The 25,018-nt window shown below is 33.9% G+C and overlaps 3 protein-coding genes across 6 annotated transcripts in view; 1 reads left to right on the forward strand and 2 right to left on the reverse strand.

Moving 5' to 3' along the window:
• The window catches only part of LOC130047084 (uncharacterized), a 117,153-nt gene that overhangs the window by 66,138 nt on the left and 25,997 nt on the right, over positions 1-25,018 (reverse strand). For all 4 annotated transcript variants that reach the window (XR_008796134.1, XR_008796133.1, XM_056141316.1 and 1 more), the window contains exons 11-13: positions 24,449-24,547; positions 19,126-19,248; positions 18,831-19,016 (exon numbers count right to left, since the gene is read on the reverse strand). Coding sequence is in view for 2 of the 4 variants with exons in the window: in XM_056141316.1 (XP_055997291.1) it covers positions 18,831-19,016; positions 19,126-19,248; positions 24,449-24,547 (408 nt within the window). In the remaining 2 variants the exon portion in view is untranslated. The remainder of the gene's footprint in view (positions 1-18,830; positions 19,017-19,125; positions 19,249-24,448; positions 24,548-25,018) is intronic.
• Positions 873-14,221, reverse strand: LOC125675581 (uncharacterized). The gene is made up of 18 exons (XM_056141317.1): positions 12,695-14,221; positions 12,430-12,561; positions 11,920-12,045; positions 9,897-9,994; positions 9,367-9,538; positions 9,160-9,221; positions 8,470-8,593; positions 7,762-7,903; positions 7,458-7,575; positions 6,478-6,625; positions 6,218-6,390; positions 4,844-5,042; positions 4,614-4,691; positions 4,227-4,370; positions 3,908-4,107; positions 3,339-3,400; positions 2,719-2,975; positions 873-1,625 (listed from the first exon to the last, which is right to left on the reverse strand). The coding sequence occupies exons 1-18, from the start codon at positions 12,980-12,982 to the stop codon at positions 1,230-1,232; spliced, it is 2,919 nt and encodes a 972-aa protein (XP_055997292.1). The 5' UTR covers positions 12,983-14,221; the 3' UTR covers positions 873-1,229.
• LOC125661924 (uncharacterized) lies at positions 13,433-17,575 on the forward strand. Its single transcript, XM_056141318.1, has 6 exons — positions 13,433-13,565; positions 13,843-13,961; positions 15,062-15,136; positions 16,192-16,311; positions 16,558-16,689; positions 17,228-17,575. Exons 1-6 carry the CDS (start codon positions 13,544-13,546, stop codon positions 17,396-17,398), a joined length of 639 nt encoding a protein of 212 aa, XP_055997293.1. The 5' UTR covers positions 13,433-13,543; the 3' UTR covers positions 17,399-17,575.

The following is a 25,018-nucleotide window of genomic DNA, read 5'->3' on the forward strand; positions in this document are numbered from 1 at the left end:
ATATAATTATTCAAATGAAGGGGAAAAAAACATGCTAAATCATGCATCAAAAAGTTAATGAAATCAATCGCTAAAAATGAAATCAAATAAAATAAATACCTAGTGGCTACATTCCATTACCTATCGCTTGAAAAATGAAGTTCTGACTTTTTGATTAATCGAAGCATTTCTTTTAACATACATGTACTCAAATATTATCCATCGCCTTGTAAATGTATGTACATATATCGAAGTAAGTACATAGGGAAAAGTGCCACATATGATCCTCATATGAAGTGAGTTTCATATGAGGATCATATGCAAGTCATATGTTTATCATATGAAACTCACTTCATATGAGGATCATATGTGACAAACATATGATTCTCATATGTGACAAACATATGATTCTCATATGTAGAAAATCATATGAATTTCATATGAATTGATTTTCATATGATTATCACATGGTATAAATTTCATATGAAAATCACATGATTATCTCATATAAAATAAATTAATGTGTATCATATATGAATTTTTAAAAAATAGTATGTCTTCTCTGACAGAGCAAAGTATACCGATAACGTAAATTCTCGCATATTTGAGGGTTTGAGAAAAAACACTGGTTGATTGCTCATTTTATGAAAAATGTACAATATTGGTTTAAAATCTTAATGTTGGGAAGGACACAAGTTTTTGAATATCTGCTTTCTAAATCAAAAGTTAACAAGCAAAATTTTGTCTCGTTATTCAATATATTTTAAGAAATATGTAAAATTTTAACCTTATTTATTCCAAAAAAGTGATTGATCAAAAATGAGAATTGCAACAAATGATAATTGTTCTTTAAAAAAAAAAAGTTTTTTTCTGAACAAAGACAACAGAAATCATTTACTTTTAAAATTTAATTTTAGTGATGAATCCATAAATTAAAACATGTACAGCAGGAATCCATGATACATTAAAACATGTACAGCATATTCTTTACATAATCACACCATACAGCACATTTTTTATGTTGGCATAAAAAAAAATCCCCCACTGGTCAATGAACACAAGTGTGGAGTATAGGTTTAAATATTATTTGCAGCCTTTCAACAGGGATGGTCACATCCCAAACATGAGTGAAAAATTCTCAAAGGGCTGTAAAACAAAAGCAAACAAACATGTATACTTATTTCAAAAAATTCTCAGAGCATCAAGGGGATTGCTTGTGCAAGTATACTAAAAATACATACAAAGAAGATTTATATCAAAAATGACTTTGCACAAGCTGATGGTTTAGAAAAATCAAAACTAGATGGACATTTTAGTGAATATACATTGACTAGAAACAATCTGTGTCCCCTGGATAACTTGTGTTTAATAAACTTTGTATGCTTGAGTTCAGTCTCCTCTTGTTCAATCCTGGCTGGGGTTTTTCCTTCTTTGATGCTGCAATGGCACTGGATACAGTGATGAACAAGTGGCATGTAGGAAAGAACATTTGTAATAGGAATAACATCCAAATCCTCAGAGAACTCTATCACAGGACAACCAAGATGTGTTGGTTGCTGTATAACCCCCTTTTCAACAATTGCTAATGAACTTCTCCTAGCACCCTGAAGAAGGAGTAGACCACCTTTGAAGATTCCAACTTTAAACTGAAAGTGAAGAATATTAAAACATTTTATAATATCATATCATGATCAATGGTAACATACAATGTATCGTTCGTACAGAATTGCAGTCATCAAATTTCATTACTTTTTCATGACCTCAACCCATTTTCAATGACCTCAAAGACAGACAACAGACTGATGAATAAGACACAAATATGAGGTCTTTCTTACCACATGAAAACGACTTAGCAGTTGCACATATCAGGAAATATAATTTGAAAAAGTTTCTTCACATTTTCATTTGATTTGTACGAATTATACATCGTTACTGTATGTATAGTCCACAAAATGTGATTTGATGATGTTGTTTCTGAATAAACTGCACTATGGGGATAGAACGTTAACAATCTAAGTTTTCTCCTCTTTAATGTCATTTTTTAAGAAAGTACTCAAATCTCGTTGATCCACTTCTCTCTGAAGTTTTACGTGTTTCGTTGAACATCAATGTGAAGTCAGTGCCCCCACCCCCATGTTTCCCATATCCACCACCTTCAAGCACGTTGTGCAGAACGCTCTATCTATTTCTCTTAACAGCCCAGACCTACTCAAAATTGTGCTCCCACTCAGAAGAATAAACACATTTCCAAGGCACGACTCATCAGACTGCATACCGGTATATGTGCCATTACCTGTAGCACACTTGTTCATTCGCACCTAAATGCTCACAGTAATGGAAATTACTTTGTGTCAAGTGCTTTTATGATACAGATTATAACCAACATGGTTTTAGTAGTTCTGGATTAGGCGAAACAATATCCATTTATTTTAAAGGATTTTTATCTTAATTTAAGGAGTTTTTAAAAAATTTAAACCAGGAAAAAGTGAAATCCCATGGCTTTCCATGACCTAGCTCTCTCAAAATTCCCTTACTTTCTCAAGACCTAAAACCAAATTTCATGAGTGAGTTCAAATTCCATGACCCGTACGAACCATGTACATGCATTACACTATAAGGTTTAGTATCTTTGTTCCAAACTTGAAGTAATTCATTGGTAACCGTTATAATACACTCATGAGGAACATATATATCAAATAGCAATTGGAAATTAAGAGAGTGATTTTAAAAAGAATGCACCTCATCCTCTCTACTCAAATACATGATGGACATCCCCTCAGCAATACTTGATCCATCTTTACATCTACACATTTGGTAGCTGATCATCTTCCCCTCCAAACAGGGGGATGGGATCCCTAGGTCAATAAGACCCTGCAATAGGAGGCATTGGTGTTGGAATGCTGACATATCTTGCAGCTTTGTTTTGTTGTTGGCTGTACGAAGTGGTCTCAAAAGCAAAGGCTTCTCACAGTCTTGTTTGATTTCTGATAGATTTCCTATATTAATGTAAAGAAAATTATGGATGCAAAGCTTTCGGTTTTGTTAAAGCATTACCAGTACTTGATTGTTTCAGGCCAAATAAACCTTCTTAAAACATATTGAAATAGTTTGTGCTGTCAGATATCTAGAACATGTACTATATTATTCTACAAGAATATTCATAACATTCATGCATGCAAATAAATGTGTACACACTTGCAGACATTCCAAAACATCTCTGGATGTGACATAGTCTTACTATGATATTTTGCTGAGGTTCATATAAATAATAATATAATTCTTTACATAAATTTTCAAAAAGTCTAGATCTAATTTCTTATAAACTAATTTGGTATTTATATAGAGTTAAATTGACATACCAAAAAAGTTGCACATTTCCTTCCTAGTGGATAAATCCTGCACCTCCTTTGTACACTGCCTCCTACAACATTGCAATTTCAGTATGAAAACGTGCTTACATCAGAAGCATACCTCATTCAAAAACAAGAGGCCCATGGGCCACATCGCTCACCTGAATTACCTTGGCCCATATCTGAAGACTTTCCATATATATTTGCATGTAAAACCTTAGTCATTAATATGAACCCAACTACCCCTGGAGGCCACGAATTTTGCAAACTTGAATCTACTCTACGTCAGAGAGCTTTCATGTAAATGTCAACTTCTTTGGCCCAATGGTTCTTGAGAAGAAGATTTTTAAAGATTTTCCCTATATTTGTATGTAAAACTTTGACCCCCCCCCCCCCCCCCCCCCCCCACTTGTGGCCCCATCCTACCCCCCGGGGGCCATGATTTGAAAAAACTTGAATCTGTACTATGTCAGAAAGTTTTCTTGTAAATATCAGCTTTTCTGACTCAGTGGTTACTGAAAAGAAGATTTTAACTATATATTTGTATGTAAAACATTTTATTTAAATTGTTGTCTTACCAGGTTCCATTGTCTGTAAAATAGCCCCCCACTATGACATGTTGGAACAAATAGCTTTTTCCGAAAATGACTGCAGTATCTCTACTTCTGGCCAGCTGATTTTCCTGATGAAATAGCTTTGCTCTGATCACACCATGCCTCTTCTCAAATACATCCTCAGAGTATGCAAGGGGTGGACCATGCCGAATGATTTCATCAGTCTGAAAACATAATCAAACTCTTTGAATCAACCACAAAAAATAAATGAGTGTATTTTATCTTGTTTACATTATCTTTTGGCTTTGCTTGAAAATAATAAGGAAAACATACTTGTACTTACCAAATGGGTCATCAAATGTGTCTTTACTTTGTTCATCAACTCTGGTACATGGCGTTCAACAAGAATGAGATACTTCTCGACAAGATTATCAAGCAGATGTACATCTTCCTCCGCAAATGTATCCAAGTGCACAATCCTATTTATCTAATTCAGAGAAAAATCATGTTCAATATTACATTACAGAGAAATACATGAAAATTCAACTTTCTCTGCAGAAAATGGTTAAACTTTTATTGGAAGAAAGGAAATGTTCTCCACATGTAAAATTATGGTGGAAACCCTATTTAAACTTGAAACCTAGTGAGCAATTGAGTTTTCACACAAAGCTTAGAAAATATTGACCATTTTGACTTCTTCAAAAAAACAATATATCATATTTATACTTACCAGAGACAGGACACAGGTCATCTTAAGAAACCTTGCATCCAGACCAGCATATTCGAAACTGAAGGGTGCAACTTGAATCTAAATTTAACATCAGATATGAATATTAATTATCAAAGTCATTTACTATATATTTTCATCAAAATGTCTATCAAAAATGAATGATCTTTCCTTGCAAGAATGTAGTACCATAATACTTTCTTTACAGATTAATTCATCTATATGCTACTCACAAATTTTTTCAAATCCTTCCCTTGTCTGCTGTTCACATTCTTGGTAATGTTAAATTTCACTCGCTGATGGGCATCTAGAGCAGTTAAATGGCTTTCAAGTGATGTTGCCTGAGTATCAGTTAATGAATCAATGCAGACTTTAAAAAGATGTTTTGATGTTCCAAGATGAAAAAGATGAAGAAGTCCAGATGGTACATCTCTATCAAATAAAAACAAGTAAATATGGTAATCACTCGGATTTAAAAAAAAGAGAAATTCTCATTTAAGCCTTTGGTTCGGGTGAGCTAATATTAAAGCTGTATTACCCGATGTTCATGTATTTTTTTTGTACATAATTGCTTTAAAGCAGATTAATTTCTTTATAAAGTTATTAACTTTCCCTTAATTACATGCTTAAAAACATCTGTATGTAAAAGAAAAAAGTGCGAATATTATTTAGAAAATAAATATAGTGGGTACATATATAAATCATCCCATAATAGACGTCTATAAATAGACCCACCCGCATCAGGGGAATCCCAACACGATGTATTAACTCAAACGCAACTGTCTAGTTTTAAGGCTGAAAGAGCGTAAAACAAGGAATTACTAGGAGGTATTTGATATTTTTTTTTCTATTAAAGTTATGGTGCGGTACTGTTATGTGGTGTCGGTGGCCGAGTGGTTAGGCCGTCAGACTTTTGACCGAAAGGTTCGAGTCCTGGCCGCGGCAGGGCTGACGTTGTGTCCTTGGGAAAGGCAATTTACATGAATTTCCTCACTCCACCGAAGTGTAAAAGGGGTACCTGGCTATAGACAGTGAAAGATATTGTTAGAATGTTAGTGCTCTAGCGCTTGTAATGGCAGCTTGCACTGTATGCTTCCTAGGAGGCTGAGAAAGTTCTAGATTGATATAAGGTCTGCCGGGGTAATAATGTACATTACATTTGTAAAGCACCTTTGGGCGTACATAGTGTATGAAAAGGGTGCTATATAAATATGGTATTATTATTATAACAAAATACAAAGTTTTACACAGATAAGACCACCGATGATCTGAAAATTTGAACTGGTAACATGACTGTCACTTGAAATGGCAGAGTACGTGACGCGGTTATTTGTAAACATCGATTTAAAATCAAATAATTTGGGTTAAAACAGGTGAAATAATTTATGATATGTCGTACAGCCTCATAACTACATATGTGCGATGATTTAATAGCGTTTTTACGAGATGGGAAAAAATATTGTAATTCGGACCATACAGCTTTAACAAAAGTGCCTCAAATATTCACCTTTACTATAATGTCAAATGATTTCCCTGGAACAGGTTATAATTCATTTTCGGGGAAGGAGACAACTTTTCATCAAGTGTTCGCTTTACGAACTACGTACCTATGGGGATTAAGGATGTCCCAGAAAGGGTTGTCATACTCCTTCACACCTGTGTCCTTTCTCAAAGGTTTCTTTGATGCTTCTGTTCCTCGCATATTCAATCTTTCTACTGTCCTCTTTGTTTCCTGGGGCGTTCTTTCTCTCTGCTTTGATAAGCAACTATTTCTGTCTGCCTGTGAATCATATTTGTAATTCAGTACATATAGTATGATTTAAATGCCATAAAGATGTAAACTAATCAATATTTTAATCCTACATACATGGCATTTCGGACAAAATTTCAAAGTTGTTGCCCCAGCATGGTTGCACGTCAATGATAACATGTTAAAGTCAGCTATCAGTGAAGCAACTTCCATTGTAAATTTTACACAAGTCTTCATTTCCGCATGAAATGTCTCAAATGGAATTCTACAAGTAGAGAAAAAAAAAAAATTGCTGTCAAATTCAGTTTTCATTTGCAACATGATTTTAAGGTGGTATGGACCATAATTTTGCAAGTTATTGATAATCAATGTGATATAAGCAAAAAAAAGAGACTTTTTCATTAAATTCTCATTAATTACAAAAATATAAATCCATATATATCAATCATTCACCTAATCTCAACTTTAAATTTACCTTTTCATATAACCTACAGCAACAATGTAAAATACTAATACTAATAGGTGTGGAATAAATCAGAAGAGATCATACTTAATACAAAATATAGCCTTCTGATGAGGTCAATCCCTAGAAATATATAGACCTTATAGAGAAAGCATATCGACAAAGCACAAAGTGCAAGTTCGATCTATATATATGCTTTCTCTAAGGTCCATATACATGTATCTAAGGATTGTGCCGAATCAAAAGGCTATAGTATATCTAGTCAATTTTTTATATCAGTTATTGAACAATAGCTTTAAAATACGTTTTGAACACTAAATAGTTTCTCGTACGAGACTTTGTTACGTCATACTATATTAATGACGTTTATAGCAGCTGAAGTATTGGTTTTATAGAAACATCCATTTTATGTTGATCATTGTAACGCCATTACTGTTGTTGTTGCATAGAGAATTGTTTTCAATTTTAGAAACACCAGGTTTATAAGCTTTTTTAGAAGCTTAAAAGTGAAATACCAAGATTTTATGAAGTTTTATTCTTGAACATGTGATCAAGTTTGAGCCAACCAGGTAACTCACCAGGGAATAATAGTGGGGGGAAAAATAACCCCTTTATGAACAACACAAAAACTTACTGTTGGCTGGATTTAATGTCCTGTAGAATAACTTTAGATATGCTCATCATTGAAGCATGCTCAGAGGCTCCAAGGTAGTTGGAGTAGACTTCACTATTACGGAATTTGAAAGGAACTCCTACAATAATTAATCATACCACAATAAGGATTTTTTTTTTCTTTTTAGAAAAATAAATCTGGTCAAATTGATTGTACATGTACAATGTCATATTTAGCTATACATGTATATATGTATGTTGGTGTTGGAACTTTATACAGTTTAAGCAAAAAAAAATGAACAGCTATTAAATTTAGATACATGTACCTGCTAGTTGCATTTGTGCACAATGCATTGGCAGCCATCTCCTACTGATATTTGTAGATGTGTCATCAATGAACAAATTCACAGGAATTGACAGTTTCGGAATGCGTTGATTCTGATACGAATTCAGAACCTCAGACTTCTCCTAAAATAAAAACTATTAGGGTTACTTAGTTGCTTTCATTAAACACAGTCTTTTTCTATACATTGTGTATATAAAACACAGTAAGAATAACACAAAAAAATTTGTTTAATAGTGAAAATTTCCTCAACAAGAGGCCCATGGGCCACATCGCTCACCTGAGTCACCTTGGCTCATATTTAAAGATTTTTCCTATTCGTATGTAAAACTTTGATCCCCTATTGTCGCCTCATCTTACTCCAAGGGGTCATGATTTTAACAAACTTGAATCTGCACTATGTCAGAAAGCTTTCATGTAAGTTTGGTTATAATTGGCCCAGTGGTTATGGAGAAGAAGTCGAAAATGTAAAAAGTTTACAAACGGACGGACAGACAGACGACAGATAACAGGTGATCAGGAAAGCTCACCTGAGCTTAAAGCTCAGGTGAGCTAAAAACTGCAAATGGACCTTGTCTAAAAATTATAATCATGAATTGTAAATGGAATCATGATTTACATTTCACTTGAATGGTTTACAAAACCTTATGCCCAAGATCAAATTCCTTCTGACTACACTATTACACTGTACCTCATCTGATATTTCGACCAGTTTTCCTGATGTTGCCATTTCCATAATTTTTATGTGATCTGCTGAGTATGCAGACAAACTAGATAATGGAGCAGCACTGCATTTTGTTGTCTTCACCAAGCAGCTGTTGAAAGAAATCGACAAAAAATTATGGTTATGGTTATATGAACATAGATGTACTACAAATAGATGGGATACCAAAATACATTTTACCTATGAAGCTTGCATTTATATCAAACAAAATGACCATTAGCCTAGACTGTCATCTAAGTATTAATCATGTCAATTTTTCAGGCAATGACAACTTTGTTCACACCTAAACTGGAACACTGGTTTCACATGAATATTTTACGGTTGATGAGGACTCTAAAATCATGATCATATTCATGCATTTTGGCCTCAACAGAAGTTTATAGACTTAATGTCCAAATTTAGTTAAGAATCATATGTAAGGAAACTCATATGTAAATCATATGAGACATGTATGTGTACTTTAATTATGTAATATGCAGATGCTGGAAATCAAGTATTTCTATTCATTCTACGACAGTCGCGATGGCCTAGAGGTTAGAGCGTTCGCCTGCATGCGGAAGATCAGGGCTTGAATCCGAGATACAATCAACCAATCAATAGTTAAGCCAATATACACATTTCAAATTACAAGGGCATGAATTGGACACTACATTGTACCTTTGATTGTCTTCATTCCTTTCCTGTTTCAATATTTCTAAATCAGCCAGAATAAAATTTTCCTACAAGAGTAAAAATATGCAAAATAATAAAATATATGCTGTATATAAAATATTACGAATTCGTTATAAAACTGATTTGTTCTACATGTATATCAGTTGCATAAGAAAACCTAATCTAAAAAATAAGCGAATTTTAACAATGTACCTCTTCACTCTCGTAAAATGATCTTATGATTCCAATAATATGGTCAGCTGTTGATTCCACAACATTACCCACATGAAAATGAGTATCACCAAATGATGCCCAAGGGGATCCGATTTCATGGAGGCGACTGCCGTCCCTTTGCTCACGTACAAGACCAGTTTTCCGTGGATACCTTAATGAGAATAATTTAGGGTTAAATTACAATTAAGTCAAACCTCCTTATCTTGAACTCAATCGGACCAAAATTAAACTTAGGAATATGCGAGGATTCAAGAAAACAACGTAAAAAAACATAACGGAAAAAGCGGTTGGGATTGCCAGTTCACGTTGACACATGCATCCCTGATATCAGTTAGTGTCTGAGATAACAAAGATCTGCATCAATTGTATATTACTGAAGTTCATAAAGTGGTGTGGCCTGTGACAGTAATAGACCTCAGTTATTCATGAACCACTTTCACTACATTTGGTTATACTATGGTTTTACCTTTTCATTCTCATTATAAATAAGTGTTCATATTTATAAATACCTGGCAATGTTCTTTGATATTGAAGGATTGCTCAAGTGGAGTTTGGCAATTTCAGTTGGTTTCAGAATGTATAAAGGTAAACCATTGTCATCTTCTCCCTGATATTACAATAAATCTGATACAACTTTTGGCAATGTAAATAAAATATCAGTATTATAAAACAAGAGGCCCATGGGCCACATCGCTCACCTGAGTCACCTTGGCCCATATCTGAAGACTTTCCATATATACCTTGGTCCCTATTATGGCCCAAACTACCCTTTGCAAACTTGAATCTACACTATGTCAGAAAGCTTTCATGTAAATGTCAACTTCTTTGGCCCAATGGTTCTTTTAAAGCTTTTTTCTATATTTGTATGCAAAACTTTCACCCCCCCCCCCCACTTGTGGCCCCATCCTACCCCCTGGGGACCATGATTTGAACAAACTTGAATCTGCACTATGTCAGAAAGTTTTCATGTAAAAATCAGCTTTTCTGGCTTAGTGGTTCTTGAAAAGATTTTTAAAGATTTTTCCTATATATTTGTATGTAAAACTTTGATCCCCTATTGTGGCCCCATCCAACCCCAGGGGCCCATGATTTGAACAAACTTGAATCTGCATTATGTCAGGAAGCTTTCATGTAAATCTCAGCTTTTCTGGCTTAGTGATTCTTGAGAAGAAGATTTTTAAAGTTTTTCCCTATATATTTGTGTGCAAAACTTTGATCCCCCCTTGGGGCCCCATCCTATCCCCGGGGGACATGATTTGAAAAAACTTGAATCTGCATTATGTCAGGAAGCTTTCAGGTAAATTTCAGCTCTTCTGGCCCAGTGGTTCTTGAGAAGAATATTTTTAAATGACCCCACCCTATTTTTGCATTTTTGTGATTATCTCCCCTTTGAAAGGGACATGGCCCTTCATTTGAACAAACTTGAAAGCCCTTCACCCAAGGATGCTTTTGGCCAAGTTAGGTTGAAATTGGCCCAGTGGTTCTGGAGAAGAAGTCGAAAATGTGAAAAGTTTACAGACAGACGGACAGACAGACAGACAGACGGACGCCCGACAAAATGTGATCAGAATAGCTCACTTGAACCTTCGGTTCAGGTGAGCTAAAAAATTGAAATGTTAAGTTAAGGGTTGGGAATATGGTTATATTTCCTGACACCTTTCCTATGTAGGAAATATTGGGTAGATTAAAGGTTTTTTTTTCAACATTGAAATACTGTGTAATATATCAGTTGAATAAAATCAATAGATATATATTTCATAATGAGAAAAAAAAAACCAAATGTTTTATACTCATAAACATTTTTTATAAATGCAATCTGTAAAAAAAAAATCTGAATCTGTCCTCAGCTACTCTTAAAATAAATTCCATATCCAACAACAAAACACTGATTGGATCATCATGAATACCAAGTGTGATGAGTATGCATTTCAAGGGTAGATCCATGGGGGTGGGTGGAGGGGGAGGGGTCCAGACATCCGCTAAAGGGGGTCTTTAGCAGACCAAAAAATTTAATTTATTCAATTTCAACGAGACTTTTAGTAAAAATGATATGAAAGGTGGATACTTATATGCAATTACATTATTCAAATTTATCAACACCATGTAGTATATCAGGATAAATGGGACGAAACACTGATACATGTGTATATATTTACGATATTTTATTTTCGTCAGATACAAGTATCATTTAAAAATTCTTAAAAAGTATATGTAATATAAATTTTGTTACCGCAGAGCTTCTGGGGGCCTATGCAGCCCCCCCCCCCCTTCCACCTAATTGCAAGTAACCTTTAAACCAGCTCTTTTTTATCATTGAAAATCGGATGTGAATATGTCCATAACAATGACTAGAATTTGGGAAACAGGTAGTAAATTTAATGTTAATATGTGCACAATCAAAAGGCGTAAATAGGGTGGGGGTGGAGATTGTGAAACACCTAAAAGATCAAGTGCTAGAGCCCCCTCCCCCTTCACAAATTTCTGGGTCCGCCTTTGCATTTTTACTCATACCAAATGAATGATGAATCTTACCTTAGCTATCAAGCTGTTTACATCCAAGTCCCCAAATTTCATGTTTCTGATATGATTTAACGATGGTACATTGGGAACACCAACTTCTTTTAAAATGAACCACACATACTTTGCCACTTCCAAACTCTTTTAAAGAAAACAAAATGGAATTGACAGGAATGACATTTTCAGATACTGTGGTTATACATTATTTTTACTGTTCAAAAACAAGTAGAGTTGGGGAATATCACTGATGCAAATTTCAGTATCAATATAAGAATTACTGACTTGGTCATGTATCAAAGCACATTACTAAAACAAATATTTAATTAATTCAAATGTCATATAATCATACCTCCCACACACACAAAAAAAATGCATTTTCAGAATTGATGATTAGGGAAATATTTGTGATCAGTTGTTCTAAACAAAGTATAATTCGATTCGATCTGTTTGTAATGAATGTGAAAATTCTAGTTTGTTTGTTTTTTTTAAATTTGGATTTTAATATAATTTACACATTTTACTTACAATGTGATGTGTTGTACTATGAAGCAATCCATATAAAAGAAGACTCAGCTTGTCTGGAAATGGATACCACTTGCTGTCATTTGTTTGGTCCTCGTATGTTTGGCTCTCAGAGTCACTACTGAAGCCTTCATTCTAAAAACAAAGTGTCAATATTTTCCTATCCTTTGTAAACATGAAACTAAACGGTCTAAAATTTACACTCAACAACTTCTTGTAAATTAATAAAATTTCTAAATAATGATACAGAATATTCAAAGTACAATACCAATAGATCATAATCCTCTGTCTCCGAGACGGGTTCAGTCTCCCCATCGGTATCCGAATCGTCATCGTTAATCAACGTTGCGAAACTGTTTTCTAAAATTTCTGCGTCTCGTTGAAACGAACACGAACTAAACTTCGTCGTATTGTCGATATTTTCCTCCTTGTCACAACAGGTGTTCATCAGGCTTTTGAAGCTGTCATTTAATAGGTGTTTTCTTGTAAGATTGTGTCGATTTAAATGATTTATTTTGTCAAATGACACATCACAGACGTTGCAGCGAAAAGCCATCGCGCCAACTGTCAGTGTCAAAATCAATGTTCAGAAAACGCTTTCACACTGTTTTGATTACTTGCCATCGGTTCAAGCGCGAAGTTAACCAAGCATATTTTAGCACGCGCTAGCAGACGATCAAAACATAAAGGTTCGGAAAGATGGAGAGAGACTACTTGGCAGTAAGTATCGCTAAATTTGTTTATATTCAATACACTGACCCATATCTATGAATAAAATGTTTAGATTTTAATGCAATACAAGTATCTATGCGTGTTTACTCAATGTCTAAGGGCAGTAACTCGAACAAAGATGAGGAGTGGATCTAAGAACTGTCTGATATTTTGGTTTTATCATAAACAAACAGGAATCATAAATAAACAATTCATTAACTTTTAATTGACATTCAGTCATTAAGGTGCATATGGTATTTATTCACAGGACTCTCAAGATGACCTATTCGAAAACTCACAAGTGGGGCCTCTCCCAAATCTCTCAGATTCTCCACAATTAGCTCGAGTAGTTCCTGAATCACCCCCTGCTCCTCCCACTGTTGACATCCCTCCACAGGATAAAATTATGGCAGTGTTGTCAGAAATTTGTAAGGAACTTAATTTCTTTCTTTTTTTAATTATTGTAATGATTAACTTATTCATAAGTATCAATTTATTCAAAAGTAATATATTATTTTTCAGTAACAATTGTTTATGTCTAAATATTAATGTTTTCTGGGGGGAATAAATAAATAAATAAGTGATTATAATATAATTGATGCTTGTTTGTTTGATACATATTTCTCCTAGAATTAGAATTGAAAGCACAGTTTGACCAAAATCAAAACCTTCATAAATAAGGAATATATTTAATGTTCTTTTAAGTGAAAGAACAGAAAAAGCTGACAGAGGAGGTTAACAAATTGAGAGGAGAGGTCCAAAGGATTAAGAACAAAGAAGCACTCTCAATGACCAAAGTGTCAGTAGAAGGGTCAACTATTGAGGTATGGTGTATTATCATTTGTAATGAAAGTCATATAAGATTAACAGTTAATATGATCCATTTTATATTCCAACAGAAAGTGAATTAAATTAATTAAAACCTATGATGAAAACTTTTAATTTTAGTAAAAGCATTTATGAATCATTTATTTACAAAAGCCAATAACATTGTACTTGTCTTATGCTAGTATAACTGCAGGCCAGTAATATATTTATAGCTCACCTGAACTGAAACCTCAAGTGAGCTTTTCTGATCACCCGTCCGTCCATCTGTCTAGCTTTCATGGCCCCTGGGGGTCGTATATGGGGTCACAATAGGAGATCAAAGTTTTATATTGAAATATATTGGATTTTTTTTTTAAATCTTCTTTTCAAGATCCACTGAACCAGAAAAGATGAAACTCAGATATGCAAGCTCTCTGAAGTAATGTAGTTTGAAAATTGTTCAAATCATGGTCCCTGGGGGTTGTATGGGGCCACAATAGGGACTTGTGATTTTTTACATCAAAATATATAGGAAAAAAACTTTATAAATCTTCAAATCAAGAACACTGATCCAGAACAGATGAAAGTCTTATGTGAAAAATTCTTGACATTGTGTAGCTAATTGTAAATTGATCAAATCATGGCCCCCGGAGGTAGGGTGCGGCCACAATAGGCAATTTAATTTTTAATTAGCAAAATACAGGGAGAATGTTTAAAACTTCTCTCCTCAAGAGCTGCAAAGCCATGAAAACTTATATTTATGTGAAAGCCTCCACAGCTGGCATAAATTCAATGAAGTTTGTTGAAATCTTGAACCCCAACGACAGGGTGGGGCCACAATAGATGATAAGAGTTTGACAATGGAATTTATTGGAAAGGGTTTTGAAAGCTAATTCTCAAGAATAGCAAAGCCATCATTTATCATATTTACATGGAAGCATTAATTGTCAGGAAGTGTAGATTCAATTGTGTTCAAATTATGGCCCCTGGGTTTTAAGGTGGTGCCACAAAATGCAACAGTAAGCATTGTGGTTCATGGGCCTCTTATTTAAAGCCATCATATACCTGTTTTATTTTATATATGCTGTGAATTAATGAATTAATTGTATTTTCACAGAAGGAGTATATAAATTTCCTAAAAGCCAAATTCAGCGTATTTCCGTGGATCAGTTTCCAAGATCAAGAAATACAGGTTTGTTAGTTGATATAATCCTGATGAACAGTGAAAATTGTTAACTGGTTAAATACTTCAAAAGAGGTGCAAAAGTGTTCACCTTACTAACAAAATTAAGAATGAGTACCTTAAATTGGGACATATTGTTTTTATTTCAAAAGTGAAAAGTACATTTTTTGCTGTAAGAGGCAACATTTCCAATTTCAATTATCAGTTCACCTGAGCCAAAGAGCTTTTCTGTTCGAAGGGTGTCTGGCATCCATCTGTCTGTTTGTCCGTTCGTCTGTAAACTTTTCACATTTTTCACTTCTTTTCAAGAACCACTGACCCATTTTTAACCAAACTTGCCAACAAGCATCCTTGTGTGAAGTGGATTTCAGTTTCTTCAAATGAAGGACCATGCATCCTCTTCCAAGGGTTGATTTTTGTTGAATTAAAGAAAATTGAATTGCATTTTTCATAACATCTACTCAAGAACCACCGGACCAGAAAAGATCAAACTTCTGTAAAAGCTTCAATACATTAGTGTAGATTCAAGTTGTTTAAATCATGATTCCCGGGGCTAAGGCAGGGTCACAATAGGCAAATAAAGTTTTATATAGGAATATAACGGAAATTTTTTTACAACTCTTCTTCTCAAGAAGTGCAAAGCCAAGATCATAAGTGGTCATGTAACGTGTTCAAACATTTAATTTATACCTTTGATGTTTAAATAAATAAATCATTTAAGTATTATTTCACACTGAAACATTATTGGGATGTAAATGCGTGTTGATAAATGATGTAATCTATCATAATGCCCTTTATGGGATTTTGATGATGTGACCAACTCATATTTTTACATCCCAATAAAAGTTTTGAAATGATACCTTATTTCGCAATAAAATACTTCTAAGAACTGCATGCATGGTGCAACCAAACTGCATCAGCCAAATTTTACAAAGGTTAATGAAGCTATATTATATTGTTATGCCTGCACTGAGAGGCAAAGACATTGACAAATTAACCCCCGTATGTTGTTTTTATTTCAAAAATAGGTATGAATTTTCTAACTGTATGATAACATTTTTTAGGGAATGCTGAAGGACTTTACCAGTAAAGCAGGTTGGGCAGAAAGAAGTCATGTCCTGGGGGTTTTGTCGAGCTTTGGCTCGACAAAATTTACTTATTACAGGAACCAGACAAGAGCAAAGGTAATTAAGAAACCATGTGTAGTAAAAGGTGATGTCTTGATTTAATGTAAATGTATTTCATTACAAATTAAGACATAAAACAATGTTAAACGTTTTAATGTAAAGGAAACTTTTTTCAGTGGGGTGAAATATTAAATACACAAAATTCATGGAAATAATTTGATATTTGATTAATTGTATATTATGTTATTTGAAATATCTAGTTAAAAGTATACATATGCTTGAATTCATTATTCCTTTTTGTAGTTAATGGGCAACAAGGAGATTGATGTGGAGGGACTTTCTTTAAAGTCCCTCCACAACTACCTGTGGAAGTGTTTTTTGCCACCAGCAATTCCACTTGTGGACATAGAGAGGGAACGCTTGACCTTATTGCTGGTAATTAATTTCATGCAATATTGTTTGTTTTACCATTTTCAACCACATTAGTTATACAGTATTTTTCTAAATGCTCTATATATTAAGATAAAGATTTCGTTTATACCATATTTGCCTAGCAATAATTTATAGATTCATAAATTTGATATGTGAAAGAAATATTTAATTCTCTTTCTCTTGCCTGCATGGGAATCAAATTTTTGTCTCATGTAAATTCAGAAATTAAAGTAGACTTTAAAAATTCTAAACACTTTCATTTTAATTGCAATGAGACTACATTGTACTACAATCTGAAGTTTATTTATTTTAAAAAAAAATAAGAAATGGAAATGGCATGCATTTACTCATTGTCACATGTCGCGGTCAAAATGTACCATCCTCTCCCATTCTGGAAAAAGCTATGAGCGAACTCCAGATTTTGGTTTGAGACAATAGCATTTCCTTAGAAGGAAATCATTTCACTTTAGCATTGATTCACTTAAAGGCATGCATAATACCTGAAACAATACTTGTACATGTTTATTTCTAATTTCCATAGAGATCTTTCTGCGCATCACAGAAATTGTTCCGTAAAGGAGGAACAAGTGGCTTTGCTTTCTGGGCTGAATTCCATAAGTTTGTGGACACCGTCAACAAGGATGGTAGACTGGACAAGTGGGAGAAATTGGAGGAAAAGGAGGAGAGAAGAATTGAGAAATATTTATCATAACTTTTTAAATTAAGATTTTATAAATTCAAGTTATTGTTTATTGTATATTTGTGTATTTCTTCTTTAAAATCATGTGCAGTTATTGATTTACTTGTTACTTTTAAATATAATATGTTTTTATATGTGTATCAAAGGAACTGAAATTTAGCACAAAATATAAGTATCGACAAGTGCTAATCTTGCTTTGTCTTCTTTTCGGTGAAAATTTCACTTTTTATAAATGTGAATCTTTCATTCTGATTTCAAAAGTTATGTAAATATGCACTGTCAAATCTTTTATTTCTGTTCATCGTTGAAGCCGTTCCATATCTATAAGATTGAGATATTTTAGAGAATATTGAGTAATAATTTTTTTGTACTTTGCATTGGTATTTAATCAAGAAGTAGTTGTAGAATGAATAGAAATACTTGATTTCCAGCATCTGCATATTACATATTAAAGTACACATACATGTCTCATATGATTTACATATGAGTTTCCTTACATATGATTCTCATATAACATATTAGCACAGCATGCACACAAAATCTTCATATGTGAATCATATGAAGTCCCTTTCATATGATATACATATGTGAATCATATGTAAATCATATGAAACACATCATATGATTCACATATGATGCCCTTTTTTTATGATTCTCATATGAAGCTAATCATATGATCCACATATGAAAATCATATGTGGATCATATGTGGCAAGCATGCCTGTGTAAAATTTGAAAGTTTTTTTTTAAGAAAAAGAGATCCGAGTAAAATCGGGAGTTTATTTTTCTACTATCTGACATTCTTGCATCATTTTGTTTGTATATTTAAAGAGACGGTGTTGCCCCCAAATAACTTCGATACGTAAAAGTGAGTCATCTACTTTATTGTTCTTGATTTTACTAGGCTAAATTCATTTGATAAGCATACTTTGTTCTTTTAAAAACGACATGTCACTGATTTATGTATAACAAAGACAGTAAATGAACACATGCTTCTGCCAAGGATTGAATTCAGGATCTCTGCCACAAGCCCCACATCAATGACCCCTTCATGCCAATATCACGCCAACAAGCATACGTATTTTTTAATTTAAGAGCTAGAACTTAATCATCATAAAAAAAGTGTAAAAGATATCGAATCATTAACCTAATAGCCAGAAATACATATACCGTAGTAAGGAGACCACGTTTCTAACCCCACTATATATATAATATTATCTTTTTTAAATTGAAGTTATTCATTGAAACCTAGATCAGATATATACATGTATTGAGAGAGAGAGAGAGAGAGAGAGAGAGAGAGAGAGAGAGAGAGAGAGAGAAAAATCCAAAAATTAAAATAAAATATGTAATGATGAAACCAACAAAATTTCTAGATCGCAAAACATGATACTGTACTGACAATTTTTCATTAATAAACACATTTGGATGAATGTCTACTTACTCAACAGATGGACAGCCGTACGAGGCCCACCCTGGGATGTTCTTCTCCTCCTCGTTGGTTTTCTTTAGCCATTCAATCAGTGGGGAAAAGTACTCAATCATCGGTCCTGCGTCCATCTTAGGTGTTCCTGTTAACATCTTAAGGACTTCTGGCCATGGTCTGGATGCCCCGAGCTTTAAAGCATTCCTGTCAATAATTGATTTCAATTAATACATGTACTGCAAAATACCATATTCAATTTACTCGCTATTTGAAAAAAAAAAGTCGTCCTCCCTCTGTCTGTCACAAGACTCACTTTAACTTGTCCCCAGCAGCTTTCGAGTTGTAGATATCACACAGGTGCAGCGGTCCATTGTGTCCCTTCTCCTGACACAAGGCCTTATGGAACTGGAACTGTAGGATATGACTGATGAAATACCTGTAATATAAAGCAGTGTCAATGCAACGCAACTCTGCCTGAATACTCACTGGAGCAGTTTCTAAATAAAACATAATACATACTAATCTTTCAGCTTAGGTGCCTTTTACATGTACATAATATACAGCAATTCCCAGAATCTAAAATCTCGTTATTACCATAAAGGATCTAGTAATTACAAAATAATTATCTCAAATTATGAGAAAAGATTTTGTAAATGAGAAAATATATACATATATATATATATAAATACGAGTTTCACAAGCTATTGCAAACTTTTAGAACCGTTTGATTTGGCGGGGAAAATGTGTGATTATTGATGTGAATACGTTGTTTTGGGATAACGTTTCAATATAGATGTTCAATTGTATAAGATAAAAAAATTGTTAAAACGCATCATTTAGATGCATATGGCCGAGTTGCAGTTTGGAAAATTATGCACGCTTGCATTCACGAAGTAAAAACATGCATGTATTTAATTAGGGTTGTGCGGTGCACCGCGATTCATACCATTCGATTCGATGCACCAATTACAAATTCTGGATTTCGGTTCGGATTTTATTAACACCAAAACAACAAATATGGCGTCCGATTGATGTGCAGAACATGTGGTTTTTTTATGCAACAGAGATTTAAATCACTACTGTGTTGAGAGTTAGCATTTTCACCACTCAGATACCAACAGAATATGGTCCGTAAGATCATTGCAGTTTATCTTTACATGACATATAGCATTTCTGTCAGTGGTGGAGTGAAATCAACATCGTAGGTAATGACACAGATTTGACAGTTAATATATGAGAGAAGTAAATCAATAAAGGAGAGATTTTCAAGGACTCTCAATTGATAGAATTGTTGATTTTTTGTATACCAATGAAAACAATATCATATACATTTTAGATTCACTATAGATTTGTTTAATAATCCAAAACTTATGCAGTACATTAATATAACAAATTTTAAAAGACTGTCAAGTGTTTTCTTTTTTCTATCAAAGTTATAAAATTCCATTATGAATAGATATGATTTTTACAAATGACAACATATAGTTATATAACTTGATTAAAATCAAATCAAATATGTTCCTCATTAAAATTGCTAATTTTTGTGGTGTCATTAGATAAATTGGACCTAACATGAACCGAATCGAAAATAATCGAACCGTGCTGTTCTGAATCGAAACCGAACCGAATCGAGCTAACCCTGAATCGTCCCAGCCCTATATTTAATATAGTTTGTAAGTATATTGAAGCTTTGAATGGCCGCAATAGGTGTTTAGTGTGATAATGACCTTGACCTTTGGATTTCGAAAGCAACATGAATCTTGAATGTCATCAGGACTTGAAGTCTGATAAACATGCACCAGCAAGTACATGTATAAAAGTTAGAGGCAAGCTCAAATCTACAGTATATAGTGAAAAAGATACTTTGACCTTTGACCTCAAAATAAATAAGAACCTTCCTCTTTTGGATGTGATCATGTTATGTAAATCTCACAAAGATGCACCAAAAAGTATGAAAGTTAGAGACCGGACAAGCTAATTGGGGACGCTACCCGCCTATCCTTCGCCAATTTAAAAGCCGAGATTTGCTAAACAACTCGGCTAAAAAAATCAACAAGTTACTATTTCCTTCCATGTTTGTTTGGTCAACAAATTGAAATGATCCTAGTGTGCATTCAATGCCGAAATAGGAGGTGCATTTAGTGGAACTTTGAATGCCTTAGAAGTGAGACGGTGGGCCTACAGTCAATGAGGAAGACAATAAAATGTATTAAAAGCGGTTCTCCTTAAATATGTAATGTAAGAAATACAAAATACCATCAAAATAAATGTTTTACTAAAGTCAAAACATAAAAACAATGTCATACTTGCAAGTAATCTCAGCGAGATTCGTCGAGGCTGGAGTGACGCCTGTTCCGGAAGAGGCATCAGTCCAAATATCCAGCCTCAACGAAGAATTCCGTGTATTCTAAAATTACTCCCTGAATACAGTCAGTCGAACTTGGGTGATGAAACCGCGAATGAGAAATTTACTCAGCAGACACATTTATGCAGCGATGAACGTTCGTCCCACTCCCGCATGTAAACAAATTGTTTCCCGCCTTACTATGTACGAGAGTTCTCCAAAGAAAAATAACTCAGACTTATCTCGAAACCAGTGCACTAGTACTAGTCTACGTCTAGCGTCTTGAACTTCCATACACAATCGCATTATGATATAAGGGCGGATCCAGAGGGGGGCAGGGGCGGATCCAGGAATTGCGGTTACGGGGGGCGCCACTTTATGAAGCGAAGCCCTGGTGGGGGTCCAGGGAGCGAAACCCCCGAAAGCTCCTGGATTTTACAGATTTTATGGGGCTTGAAATATTTCTCCTATTTAGTCATTTGTACTATTTTCTATCATTTTAATAAGATGAAATTAATAAAATGACACAAATTTTAAGAATTTTTTTTTGGGGGGGATTAAATTCTCCCAATAAAGTAATCAAGAAATCAAAAGATTTTGTCATTTATTTCTCCTGGAGTTTCTTTTATCGTTTAGTACATTTTCCGCAACAAGATACCGCGATTTACCTTAAATTTGAAAATTTAAGGGGGGGGGGGGGGCGGCTGCGCCCCCTCTAAATCCGCCACTGGGGAGAGGTCCAGGGGTCAAGACCCCCCCCCCCCCTTTTTTTTTGTGGACCAAAACGTTTAAGACTATAGTTGAATCTGAACGAGACTTAGAGCCAAAACGATATGAAAGGTGGATGTTAGCTTACATGTAATATTGCATCATTCAAATTTATCAACTCCAGTATATCATTTAATTCTAAGATAAGGAAGACGACACACTGATATATATTTACGATATTTTCGTCAAATACAACATTCTTAAAAATTATATTTAACATTGAAGTTTTGTTTAAGAAGTAGACAATTTAAAAGTAAGAAAGAAGTGCCATGAAATGCTCAGAATGCAGGATTTTGCACCATTTACCCCAGACCCCCCCCCCCCCCCACCTCTATTAGGATTAACCTTTAAATCAGCCTTCTTTTTAAAAATTTCATTGCGAGACCAGATCCGAGTTGGACGACTAGAATGACTAGAACTTTGGAAACAAGTAGTAAATAACTAAGCATTTCCATGTATAAAACTGTCTCAAGATCTCCCTACGAGATAGTGGAATGTCATTTTTTTTTTTAAAATAACATGATACTAATAGGATTTCATAGAAGACAATGGTTTATAAAAATAAACTCTTTACAGTCAAAATTGAAAAAAATCATTCAGTAGAAAATCATTTGAACACAATCTGATTAAGGTATTCAATGTATAATGACCATATTTCATATCTAATAAATGGATGGTGGAATATTTGTAATCATGGTATCATTTTGAAGAGTTCATCAAATAAAAATAATCCACTATAGGAATTTTCAAAATTTTGTTTACTTCTTAATTCAGTTCACCTAGAATTTAACATTGAAGTATATGGGAAAGGCATATTTTATTACAATATTTTAAAAACAAATTATATTTTCATAATTATTTCTTGGTAGAAAGTTACATACACTTTCTTTTTATGAAAATATGAAATAAAATTAATCATTGACCACACTCATTTTTAGAAAATTCGATTTTTCTTATTTATACAAAGGGCAGACAACTCTTCTAAAAAGCCTTAAGTGCAAAAAGGTCAGCTTCTAATCATTTACCAGTTATGTGAATTTCATCTGCTTCACTTTCATCATTATTTAACAATAAACTTTTATGTTAATCTAAATCCTTCAAAATTGCTCATTATCCTTTCATTATACATGGAATACCTTAAAATCAGATCCTTTGATCCGCTCACGTAGATCGCTACAAGTACCCGATCAATTAAAGGATTTGATTTTAATCTGATTGATTTGAAGATTATACAATACTTGTACGAGTTCTCCAGAAGTCAAATATAGTTTGTTTGTCTTTTCTAAACACCAGTTATATAGTAATTTACCTGATACACGGGGTACCAGTCATTAATATTTACCTGAAATACGGGGTACCAGTTATAATAGTAATATACCTGATATACGGGGTACCAGTTATAGTAATTTACCTGATATACAGGGTACTAGTTATAGTAATTTACCTGATATACAGGGTACCAGTTATATAGTAATTTACCTGATATACAGGGTACTAGTTATAGTAATTTACCTGATATACAGGGTACTAGTTATAGTAATTTACCTGATATACAGGGTACTAGTTATAGTAATATACCTGATATACAGGGTATTAGTTATAGTAATTTACCTGATATACAGGGTACTAGTTATAGTAATTTACCTGATATACAGGGTACTAGTTATAGTAATTTACCTGATATACAGGGTATTAGTTATAGTAATTTACCTGATATACAGGGTACTAGTTATAGTAATATACCTGATATACAGGGTATTAGTTATAGTAATTTACCTGATATACAGGGTACTAGTTATAGTAATTTACCTGATATACAGGGTACTAGTTATAGTAATTTACCTGATATACAGGGTACTAGTTATAGTAATTTACCTGATATACAGGGTACTAGTTATAGTAATTTACCTGATATACAGGGTACTAGTTATAGTAATTTACCTGATATACAGGGTACTAGTTATAGTAATTTACCTGATATACAGGGTACTAGTTATAGTAATTTACCTGATATACGGGGCACCAGTTATAGTAATTTACCTGATATACGGGGTACCAGTTATAGTAATTTACCTGATATACAGGGTACCAGTTATAGTAATTTACCTGATATACAGGGTACTAGTTATAGTAATTTACCTGATATACAGGGTACTAGTTATAGTAATTTACCTGATATACAGGGTACTAGTTATAGTAATTTACCTGATATACGGGGTACCAGTTATATAGTAATTTACCTGATATACGGGGTACCAGTTATATAGTAATTTACCTGATATACAGGGTACTAGTTATTAATAGTAATTTGCCTGATATACGGGCTGAGTACCAGTTATAGTAATTTACCTGATATACGGGGTACCAGTTATATAGTAATTTACCTGATATGCGGGGTACCAGTTATATAGTAATTTACCTGATATGCGGGGTACCAGTTATATAGTAATTTACCTGATATGCGGGGTACCAGTTATATAGTAATTTACCTGATATGCGGGGTACTAGTTATAGCGTAATTTACCTGATATACGGGGTACCCGATGGAATGTGATATTTGGCACCGGGGTCAAAATCGTCCTCACTTCGCTCAACAGGCGGAAATATTCCTTGGTAACGGCATCTGAAGAGTAGAGTACATGCAAAATTTCATTTCCAATATTCCATAATTGAAATATGATGGAATATGCGGGGCACCATAGGCATTTGAAGTATGGACACTAAGTACTACCCCCCTCCCCCCTTCTTCTGAAGTGTTTTTTTTTTTTTTTTTTTTTTTTTTTTTTGTGGCGATGATTTTTTAAAAGGTACCACAGAGTCGTCCACTTTTGCTTCATAGTTTAGATATTTTATTGAAAGTAGATATTAAGGGCAAACTAAAAACTCAACTTCATGACAAACGGGATGATTTCAGCTTCTCTATCGTCAATTTCCAATATTCCATTATCACCTGCATATGGTGTTTATAGCTCTCAACTGATTCGATACATAAGAGATTGTTCTGCGTATGGTCAGTTTTCAATTCTAGGCAGGCTACTGACAAACAAGTTGATAGTGTAGGGGTTTCAACAGTCTCGATTGAAGTCAGCATTTT

Source organism: Ostrea edulis, chromosome 6 (genome assembly GCF_947568905.1).
Source record: "Ostrea edulis chromosome 6, xbOstEdul1.1, whole genome shotgun sequence".
Taxonomy (NCBI): Eukaryota; Metazoa; Mollusca; class Bivalvia; order Ostreida; family Ostreidae; genus Ostrea; species Ostrea edulis.

What these genes read in the sequence shown, in the direction of transcription:
- LOC125661924 (XM_056141318.1), top strand. Translation starts at nt 13,544, where the DNA reads ATGGCAGTGTTGTCAGAAATTT. An exon ending in GGCAGTGTTGTCAGAAATTT is followed by an intron (nt 13,566 to 13,842) that starts GTAAGGAACTTA and finishes TGTTCTTTTAAG; the next exon opens with TGAAAGAACAGAAAAAGCTG. An exon ending in AACGCTTGACCTTATTGCTG is followed by an intron (nt 16,690 to 17,227) that starts GTAATTAATTTC and finishes TAATTTCCATAG; the next exon opens with AGATCTTTCTGCGCATCACA.
- LOC125675581 (XM_056141317.1), bottom strand. Translation starts at nt 12,982, where the DNA reads ATGGCTTTTCGCTGCAACGTCTGTGATGTGTCATTTGACAAAATAAAT. An exon ending in AATTTTGTCCGAAATGCCAT is followed by an intron (nt 6,391 to 6,477) that starts GTATGTAGGATT and finishes TATGATTCACAG; the next exon opens with GCAGACAGAAATAGTTGCTT. An exon ending in GACATCCTTAATCCCCATAG is followed by an intron (nt 5,043 to 6,217) that starts GTACGTAGTTCG and finishes TTTATTTGATAG; the next exon opens with AGATGTACCATCTGGACTTC.